This window comes from Physeter macrocephalus, chromosome 19 (genome assembly GCF_002837175.3).
Source record: "Physeter macrocephalus isolate SW-GA chromosome 19, ASM283717v5, whole genome shotgun sequence".
Taxonomy (NCBI): domain Eukaryota; kingdom Metazoa; phylum Chordata; class Mammalia; order Artiodactyla; family Physeteridae; genus Physeter; species Physeter macrocephalus.
The window spans coordinates 37,472,362-37,483,061 of NC_041232.1; the positions used below are offsets into that span (position 1 = coordinate 37,472,362).

General features: G+C 40.9%; 1 protein-coding gene across 11 annotated transcripts in view; it reads right to left on the reverse strand.

Moving 5' to 3' along the window:
• TMEM241 (transmembrane protein 241) overlaps positions 1 to 10,237 on the reverse strand; it is a 112,066-nt gene extending 101,829 nt beyond the window's left edge. For all 11 annotated transcript variants that reach the window (XR_008615953.1, XR_008615954.1, XR_008615955.1 and 8 more), the window contains exons 1-3: positions 10,083 to 10,237; positions 7,633 to 7,679; positions 910 to 987 (exon numbers count right to left, since the gene is read on the reverse strand). Coding sequence is in view for 8 of the 11 variants with exons in the window: in XM_055080500.1 (XP_054936475.1) it covers positions 910 to 987; positions 7,633 to 7,679; positions 10,083 to 10,154 (197 nt within the window). In the remaining 3 variants the exon portion in view is untranslated. The remainder of the gene's footprint in view (positions 1 to 909; positions 988 to 7,632; positions 7,680 to 10,082) is intronic.
• Between the last annotated feature and the right edge of the window lie 463 nt (positions 10,238 to 10,700).

Consider the following 10,700-nt stretch of genomic DNA (forward strand, 5'->3'; position numbering starts at 1 on the left):
TCATTTTCTTTTCATTTTGTGCATCATTTCAGGCAAGGCATGATGTTCTCAAAGAATCATGAGGATTTATTTGGGTGAGGCAGGACTGAATAGCCAATTCGCATTACAATTTTGGTTGAAAAATGTCATTGTCTTTGACATTTCTTTTAAATCTATTTGAAAAGCGGTCTTAATAGGATCAAAACAACGTGTGATCTGAATCGGACCCTGGATCAAATTTTTGTGGAGAGGGTTATAAAGAATATTACTGAGAAAACTGGCAAAATATGAATCGGTCTATATATGAGATAATAGTATTACATCAGTGCTAACTTCCTCACTTTGATAACTACTGTAGTCCTGTAAGAGAACATCCTTGCTCTTAGGAGATACATGCTCAACAATTTAGAAGTAAAAAAAAGTCTTCAACTTACCTTCAAATAATTCAGAAAAAAATTACATATATACAAATATGTATGTATATATCAAGTGAAACTGATAAGAGAAGCAAGGTGAAATAATAATTGCGGAATCTGAGTAAAGGATATGGGACTTCTTTGTACTATTTTTAACTTTTCTGTAAGCAGGAAATAATTTCAAAATTAAAAATTTACCCAAAAAATTTAAAGCTGATTTAATAACTTTTCATAGCAGTCCTATGATCTAAAACAAAGCCAAATTAATATGGTATTATAAATTGTATATCTCAATTTATTTTAATATTATAAGAGTGGCATTATTAACCAGGAAAACACTACTTGAGCTCTATTTGATTACAAAATCATTTAATCTCAGGATGAGAAGGGAATTAAGAGATCATACAACTCAAATAAACACCCGTGTTTCCCAATGTAACACCAGAAGAAGTTAAATAATACACAAGGAAACTGGGTATGAGTCATGAATCAATCACAGAAGAGGTGGTCCTACCTTGAACTGCTGTTGATCTCCGCCCAGCCCAGTTTCCATGACACATGAAGCAAAAGTCCACCAATTAATGTCTGCCACCTGAGAAGGATAAGGGCCAATGTGAATTTAACAGAGTGCCATGGTCTCAAATGCCATCCACCCCCAGCAGATCTGTCGAGTGACACAAATATACACATGGGATCCTTCTTACAACTCCTTTCTCCCACTTTCTCCAAATTATCATCCCAATTCTCAGACCCATCCTTCTCAACCTCTACTATTCCCTGAGTCCAGCGGTACCATTCAGTGCTGACACTGATGTTCTTCTCTTCTTATTCTAGACTTTTCCCGAACAATCTCACCCACAGCCACCACTTCTCCATGACCTCTGCACTAAGGATTCCCATATCCCCCTTCTCACGAGGATATGGCCACCCTGATACCCCACAAGCTCCCGCTGATAACATGCCTAAAACATTACCTTGAATTTCCCTCTCCTCATCCTGGACATTCTCCTACTATCCCTAATCAGTAACCTCTCTGAAACCCGAAGTCTTCCCCTCCATCCCTCTGCTTAATTCAGACTCTCATCATCCCACACCTGGACCATAGCATCAGTTCCCTAACCGGTCCCCCCTCTCTCCAGGGTTGCCCTGCACCATCCATTCTCCATCCTGCAGCCAAAGGGTCTGTTCTAAAATGCAAACCTAATTGTGCCCCTCGCTTGTTTTAAAAATGGCTGATTCTTCCCGGTGCTGTAGGCAGCAGCCCTCAGCCTCTTTTCTCCTGCAACACACTTGGGGTCATGAAGCTCACGTGAGACACATTTCCTCACGTGCAGAGTTTAGGGGGAGCACAGGTGACAAGATAAACACCCCTCCCTCTCCCACGGCAGAAAGCACAGCAAAATGCCACATGAGTGACCAGTACTACAGGCATAACTGTATCCTATTCCACACTAATTGCTTTTACTCTATTTTTGGTGAGTCATTCATAAATTTCAAAACCTTATTTTTAGTTATGACTTGAGACACCTACACCTACCTCGGAGGTGATTACAGCACACCCGTGTGTTGGGACACGACACTGGAGAACCCCTGGTCTACAGAACAAAGTCACTTGCATATGACATAGAAGCCTTCCAGGACTTGCAGCTGTCCCTCTCCAGGGTCAGCTCCTGTCCATCTGCCAGTGGCAGCCACATTCCAGCCACACCGAACAGGCCATAGCCTCGGTAATGTGCCAGGCCATTTCATACTTTTTAGAGTTTGCACATGTGGCCCTCGTGACCCATAGCATCTTCCCTTCTCCTCCGTGTTGGTGGACACCTGCTCATCCTGTAAGATCCAGCTGTTACGTCTCCCTTGTGGGAGAGGCGGAGTGGACAGATATGGGTCGTGTCCTCCAACAGCTTGGTCTAGAGCAGTGGATCTCAATCATGTGGATCTTCCCCCCAAGGGGACATTTGGAGACATTTTTGCTTGTCACAACTGGGGATGGGGGAAGGGTTGCTACTGGCACCTGATGAGTAGAAGCCAGGAAGCTGCCCCACACCTTACAACGTGCCGGACAGCCCTCCACAACAGAGTTATCCAGTGCAAAATATCAATGGTGCTGAGGCTGAGAAACTCTGGTCTAGAGGGAAGCAAGCTAATTAACCAATAATTACAATAAAGTGTGATACAGTCCTAATGCGAAGAGTACCAGGTAGCACAAAACACCTTAGCAGAGGCAGTTAATCCAGTCTAAGGGGTTGGGTGACTCTTCCTAGAGGAAGTAAATTCAAGCAAAAGCCTGAAGCCTGTTCAAAGCGGGAGGCCCAGAATGGACCAGGGCCCACAGGTAAGAGAGACAATGGCTCCAGCAAAGCTTCTTAGAGAGGTTCAATTGGCCTGACCTTAGCATGTGAGTACTTGAGGAGGGGGCTGGTCATGAAAGGCCATGTCAATCGTCAACGAGCTGGGGCTTCAAACTGGGGACCCACTGAAGGGTCTGCAGCACGGGAGTGACACTGCCACATTTACCTTGGGGAAAGCTCTGTCTCTTTACAAGGGAGAGAATGTTTGCTGAGAGAAGTAGGACAAGGGGCCAGGAGGCAAGTTAGGAGTTGTTAGGGTGATTTGAGAGATGATAGTGACCCAGGAAGAGGCGATGAAGAAGGTGGACAGGTTCTAAAGATGTTAGAGGTCCTAGTTGTTGATTAGACGTTGGGGTGAAGGAGACAAAGAAATCAAGAATAACACAGGTTTCTGAGTAGGGCGACTGGATAGAAGGTACCATTCACCGCAGGTAAACTGAAGAAGAAATTAGCAGGCTCTAGGAGAGCAGGGATTTTTCTTTCCTTCACTGAAGTAGTCCAAGTGTCTAAAACAGTGACTGGCATATGCATGTGATCAATTTTCTTAGAATGAGTTATTCTGCCCTACTATGTGCCTCCTGTGTACCTGGCATGGTTCTAGGCATCAGGGATACGCCAGTGACAAAATGGATTTTTTTTGTTGTTTAATTCTTGCAGTTGTAGACCTTACATTCCATCGGGGGAGGTGCATTCAGTCTGACATCTACAGAGAAGGAGGGGAAAAGGCAATTCAGGTGAAAACATCACCTTTTCCCACTAACTTCCCTAAGTCCCTCTACCCGGAGAGAAGTGAAAGGACAATCAGGATCAGAAAATGAGAAAACAGGGGCTTCCCTGGTGGCACGGTGGTTAAGAATCCTCCTGCTAATGCATGGGACACGGGTTCAAGCCCTGGTCCAGGAAGATCCCACATGCCGCGGAGCAACTAAGCCCGTGCGCTACAACTACTGAGCCTGCTCTCTAGAGCCCGCGAGCCACAACTACTGAAGCCCGCGTGCCTAGAGCCCGAGCTCCGCAACAAGAGAAGTCACTGCCACGAGAAGCCCGCGCACCACAACGAAGAGTAGCCCCTGCTCACGGCAACTAGAGAAAGCCCGCGTTTAGCAACGAAGACCCAGTGCAGCCAAAAATAATAAATAAATAAAATTAAATTTAAAAAAAAGAGAAGTTGGGCTTCCCTGGTGGCCCAGTGGTTGAGAGTCCGCCTGCCAATGCAGGGGACACGGGTTCATGCCCCGCTCCGGGAAGATCCCACATGCCGCGGAGCGGCTGGGCCCGTGAGCCATGGCCGCTGAGCCTGCGCGTCCGGAGCCTGTGCTCCGCAACGGGAGAGGCCACAACAGTGAGAGGCCCGCGTACCGCAAAAAAAAAAGAAAAGGAAATGAGAAAACAATATCCCAGCTTTACTGACTGAAATATACACGATCATGGATTTTTTTTTTTTAAGTTTTGCTGTGAAATATTATGGAGAAACAATGAAGTAATTCTAAAGTTCATCTGAAATAACATATCGGTGATAATATAAAGAACAAAAATTCAAAAGCATAAAAAAGTGGTGAAAAGTCTTCTCCCCTTCCCTGTCCACTATCTGCACTACCTTAGTGGTTCCCTAACGTAATCACTCTTACTAGTGTCTTCATCTTTTTTTTTTTTTTTTGTGGTACGCGGGCCTCTCACTGCTGTGGCTTCTCCCGTTGTGGGGCACAGGCTCCGGACGCACAGGCTCAGCGGCCATGGCTCACGGGCCCAGCCGCTCCGCGGCATGTGGGATCCTCCCGGATCGGGGCACGAACCCGTGTTCCCTGCATCGGCAGGCGGACTCTCAACCACTGCGCCACCAGGGAAGCCCCATCTTTTCTTTAAATAAGGAAAACATACACACATTTCTACTTGATGGTAATGTACTATACTGTTGTGGACTTGCTTTTGTTCTCCATTAAATGAATCTTGAAGACCTTTCCTTGTCAATACACAAGAGTTTCCTTATTTTTTAACATTTGAATAGTATTCCATTAGGAATACAGTATAATTTATTTAGTTGGTTCTGTATAGATGAAAATTAGGTTGTTTAAATGCTCTCTGGGACTTCCCTGGTGATCAGTGGTTAAGAATCCGCCTTCCAATGCAGGGGACAAGGGTTCAATCCCTGGTTGGGGAACTAAGATCCCACATGCCGAGGGGGAACTAAGACCCGCAACTAAGACCTGACACAGCCAAATAAATAAATATTTTTTTTAAAAAGTCATTATGAAAAAAAATGCTCTCTCGTGGATGGACCTAGAGACTGTCATACAGAGTGAAGTAAGTCAGAAAGAGATAAACAAATATCATATATTAACGCATATATGTGGAATCTAGAAAAATGGTACAGATGAACCAGTTTGTAAGGCAAAAATAGGACACAGATGTAGAGAACAAATGTATGGCCACCAAGGGGGGAAAGCGGCGGGGGAGGGGGGAAAGCGGCGGGGGAGGGGGGAACGAATTGGGAGATTGGGATTGACATGTATACACTGATATATATAAAATGAATAACTAATAAGAACCTGCTGTGTAAAAATAAATAAAATAAACTTCAAAAAATAAAAATGCTCTCTGTCACAAACAGCTGCAATGTTTCACATGTATATCTTTGTACATATTTCATTTACATAAATGCAAGTAAACCTCTCAGGTAAATTACTGGAAGTGGAATTGCTGGATTGAAGGATTCAAACCATTGCTATATTCTGCCAAAGTGCCAATCATAGATATTGAACCAGTTTGCCACCCATGCTCAATATATGAGAACACCTGCTTTCTACATCCTCATCAATGCTATGTTATCAAACGTTGAAGTTTTATTTTGCAAATCTTGTTGGTAAAAACATACCTCAATACAGTATAAAATTATATTTTCTTATGAATGAAGAATATCTTTTTATATGTTCAAGAGCCCTTTGTAGGTAGGGATTTTTGTTTTTGATATAAAGATCTGGTTTTAGTGCACTGGGATTGTATAATTGCTTTATATTTTTTAAAAATAATTGATGTTTTATTCATGGTGAATATTCCATGGGCATTCGAAAGGGGGGCATAATCTCTATTTTCAAGATACAGAGTTTGATATTTATCTATTAATTGTATTATTTATCAAATATATATATATGTTCTAGTGTTTTGTTGGTCCAATTGATCTGTCATGGAAAAATAGTAGTAAATTTGTCTCCTATCACTAGTACGTTCCTATTTATCCCTGGTATTCCTGCTGTTTTTATTTGACAAATGACGATGCCCTGTTGTTTGGTTGATAGATACTCATCACTATTTTATTTTCACTTTGAACTGCATGCTCCGGCATTATAACGTGTCTTTTCATTTTGAACTGCATTGCTTTAGCACTGTTAACACAGCTTTCTTCATTTGCTTAATGTTTTGTCCTGAATTCAACCTTGATTGATATTAAGATCTCTATCCCTGCTTTTGTGTGTGCAATTGTGTGATACTTAAAAAAAAAAAGGAAAAAGAGAAGAGGGATGGCGTGCTCCACCACATATTTAAATGCTATAATAATGAAAACAATTTACCACTAGCCCCTTTCCATAAAAACTGACAAATAAGTGTTCAAAAACAGACCCTAGAAAAATGACTTTACATATGATACTAACGACCCAAAGACAAAAGGAAGGATTATACAATAAAATATAATAAATGGGGCTAGTATAAATAAAAAACCATTAGGGGAGGAATGATTTCTTCACATTGCACCATACACTAAAATAAATGGATCATAATTAAGAATTGAAAAAAGCTTTAATGACTTATAGGTGAATATCTATATGATCTTGTGATAGAGAAGAATAAACATAAAAGCAATGGTAGCTATCACAAAAGAAACGATCAATTTAAAACTAAAATATATTTTTTTAAAAGATGGGGGCGGGGGTGGATGTTTGAGGTGAGAAGGGGAAATGTGAATGCCAGAGCACTCCATGCTGCCTCTACCATTTCTCTAGACTGTTGACTTGACTCTACATCATTTTCTATCTTCTTTCTAATAATAGCATCTCTCAGTCACAAAATCACACACTGGATTCATCTGTGTTTCTCTCTGCCACTTCATTCCTACGTTCAAACGATGAATTCTCTATGATGTCACTTAAAAAACTAAATAATCAAGGTAATTATAAACAAAATAAAATGGCAAAGAAAAAATGGAAAAAAAAGAAATTCCAATAAATATGATAGAAAAGTGGTTGACATCCTTTAAATATGAAGAATTCATTAAATAATAAAAAAAGCTAAAACCCTAGTAAAAATAAAAGGGTTAAAAAAAGAAAAAAATAAATAAAAGGGTAAAAGGCACAAATAGACACTAAAAAAGAGATACAAGTGGATAATATAAGAAAACTGTCCAATTTCATGAATAATCTAAGAAATGATAAGACAAAATAATATGATACCATTTTTTGCTCATGAAATCAGCAGAGAGAGGGAAAAAGTAACAGTCATGGTTTGAGTACAATATCATAGAAACTTTCATACACAGGCTGGGTTACAATGTAAATTGGTAAAAAGATTCTGGAAAAGAATTTTTTAATATTCAAGCAGACTACTAAAGAAGTACATGTTCTTTAATCTAAATTTCTTATATAGGAATCTATTCCAAAGAAATAGTTAGAAATTTGGCAGATTTGAATGCAAAAAATGTCTGAGAACATTGTTGTGTTTATACCCCCAAAATGGGACACAATTCAAATGCCATTAATAGAATGACTAAATAAATTACAGTATGTCTATCTAATGAAAAAAATCTATGCAGTCATTAAATATATTTTGAAGAACATTTAATGATGCTGGTTGGACATTTCCTACAAATGTATATAAAGCGCATAAAAGATACTCACCCTTGGAATAATGTAGGGTAGGTAAATTTCAAGACAGACAGGACATACTGAAAAACAAATACCAAATTAATGGACATTTTCAAATTATAGAGAATTGATAGACCATATAATCAAAGAAATCCCTACTAAAGAAACATAAGTATACTCGTTTCAAAAAGGCTTTTTTTATTCCTCCCCAAAAAATCACACACTGGGAAAAAAAATGACCTTCCAATTCATACTAAAGAGAGGGACTAAGTGAAGTAAGTCAGACAAAGAAAGACAAATATCATATGCTCTCACTCATATGTGGAATCTAATTTTTTTTTTAACTGATACATATGAACTTACTTACAAAACAGAAACAACTTACAGATATCGAAAACAAACTTATGGTTACCAAAAGGGAATGTTGTGGGGAGGGATAAATCAGGGGCTTGGTATTAACATACATACCCTACTATACATAAGATAGATAACTAGCAAGGACCTACTGTATAGCAGAGGGAACTCTACTCAATATTCTGTGATAACCTATACAAGAAAAAAATCTGAAAAAGAATGAATATATATATGTAAATGTATAACTGAGTCACTTTGCTGAACACTTGAAACTAACACAACATTGTAAACTAACTATACTCCAATAAAATTTAAAAAAAAAAGTTGGGGGGGACTTGCTTTCCCCAGGGTCACCAGAAGACTGGCCATCTCTCAGTTGGGGACGCAACAAAGTGGAACACACAGCAGCTGGGCCAGATATTGTGGACATCTGACCTGACAGCATCGTCCCAGACCCCGGAAGTGCCATGTTATAACTGCGGCAACTCCAAAGGAAACCGGACAAACCCCTGGACACTGTCTGTTTTCTCAGGGTATCCACTTTATCTATTGTCCAGTTTACCTAAAAATCCACCGCCTTCTGTGTTTCTCTTCAAGTAAGAACTGCATCCTATTCATTCTTTCCTTTGTTTTCCTTCCATTTTTAGGGTTTTGTTTGGTTTTTGCATTCTTAGGATTTTTTTTTCTAACTAATTCTTCTTAGGTATATTACATTTTTAGGTGTGTTTTTCAAGGATTTGCTTAAAGCCAACTCAGCTAAGGTCAACTTGTATTTCTATTATGTCTTTTAACCAAATTTACAGCACATTATGAATGGGAGAACTGTATTTTATCTTTCTGGGTATCTTTTTCTATTTTTTTCTATGACTGAACACTTTAAGAATTTTTTAAAAGCCTAAAAACTATTAAATGGCTTTAAGCAAGGGTTCTACTGATACTTCGCATGATCTGAAAAGCGCAATAGACTGGTGTTGGGCAAGTTTACAGTTATATTTTTTTTCCCCATGGATTAATCAACACGTAATTCCCTTTATATCAGCTCCTAAATGCCACAATTATGGTTAACTACCTGTGCTGTGGTCTGTGTTTCCTAGAAATGGACCTTCATTCTTCTCTGAAGTCTATTTACTCACACAATTCAGTTTGTTCCCCTCCACTTTTCCATGATATTTTCTTTGTAAAATTGAGACACAGAAAGGATTGAGCATGTGGGCCATGACCTACATCATCCTCAACAATGTTCATGACGATAACAAATGCTCATTTATCGCTATTTGCTAATAGTTCTTTTCCAGAGAGCAAGAGGGTTTTATTCTCAAGAGGGAGTGGGGAGAGAGCAGCCAACACCCTACAGTGGGGGAAGGTGGTCCTGAGCTCCCTATTGCCACTTTGGCTTGGTGTCCACCGTGGAGTCCAGGACAGGGGGTGATGCCCCACCCTAGCCCACAGGGATCCAACATTTCCCTGCATGGTACCAAATCCAAGGCCAGCTTCTCCCTCCTAACAAAACAAAAACATGGTACCACTGCTTTTCTGCCTCTTCATCAAAAGGGTTCTATGACATTAAACAAAATTAAGTTTACATCTTATTTTTTAAAATAATTCCATGAAAAAATCTTGAATATACTGGAAGTGCCTGGGATGGAGACATAGAAAGAATAGGTTTGAGAATCAGTGGTGTGAGGCAGAGATGGAGATGGATTGATATCTTCTATTTAAAGGTTTCTGGAACCTTGTGGGGTTCTGGGGCAGGGGCATGTTTAGAAGAGAAAGCAGGATGTGTATGATTTCTTCGCCTACTCTTCCTCCTCAAGGGAACAGGAGCCAATTGCTTTTTCTTTCCCTAAAAAGTGGTCCACACATCCAAAAATTAAGTTCCTGGGAATTCACCAGTCAAAAAATCCAGTTTCCCAGGAGATGTAAAGAATGCATTACAGGACGAGAAATGGGGACAGTACCGTCCAACAAATCTTATTTCTAAAAGAGCATCGTACACAGAGTCGTTTTCTCTCCATCGTCATCAGGAACAAATCAGATAAAAAGCTGGAGGCAGCATTTGTTCTACTCACGATTTGGGGACTCAGATCCCCCACGGGCAATCATCAGCACCCCGCGCCCGCCCTCCTCACCTTGTTCGTGAGGTAAGAAGCCAGGTAGCAGGTACAAAACGTGAGGCCGACCAGGCACCTCCTCATGCACATCTGTTAATTTGCGCCCCTTCCCGGGGACCCCGCAGGAGGCCCACGGCCGCCGCGCGAGCCTGGCCCCCGCCAACGCTGCTGCTAGGACCGCCACGTGGCTGCGAGCTCAGCCAATCCGCGCAGGGACCGCCCCCGGTGCCTGCCTCTTAAAGAGGCCGCGCCTTCGCAGGCCTCATAGCCTCGCGGTGGGCGGGGCGGCCGCCCGCTGCCCAGGACAGCGGAGGGAGGAATAGGTCTACCAGGGCTGTGACCGCAGGTAGAGCAAGAGCGGACAATAGTCGTTGTAAAAATGTAGAAAATGGTAGAAGTGGGGAAAAAAGCAGCTGACAGAACAGTTCACAACAGTCCATTAGCACTTAAAGAAAAAATGTCCATAGCTAGCTCTAAGCGGTGGGAACAAAATGTTGTTTGTGCTTTACTGAATTTTCCCAATTTTCTTCATCGAGTCTGTACTACTTTTGCAAACGACACAGAAAAGCTAAAAACAAGAAATGTTATTTTAAAAGAAGGAAGGTTGAGGGGGCAGGAACTATAATCAGTGTAGTT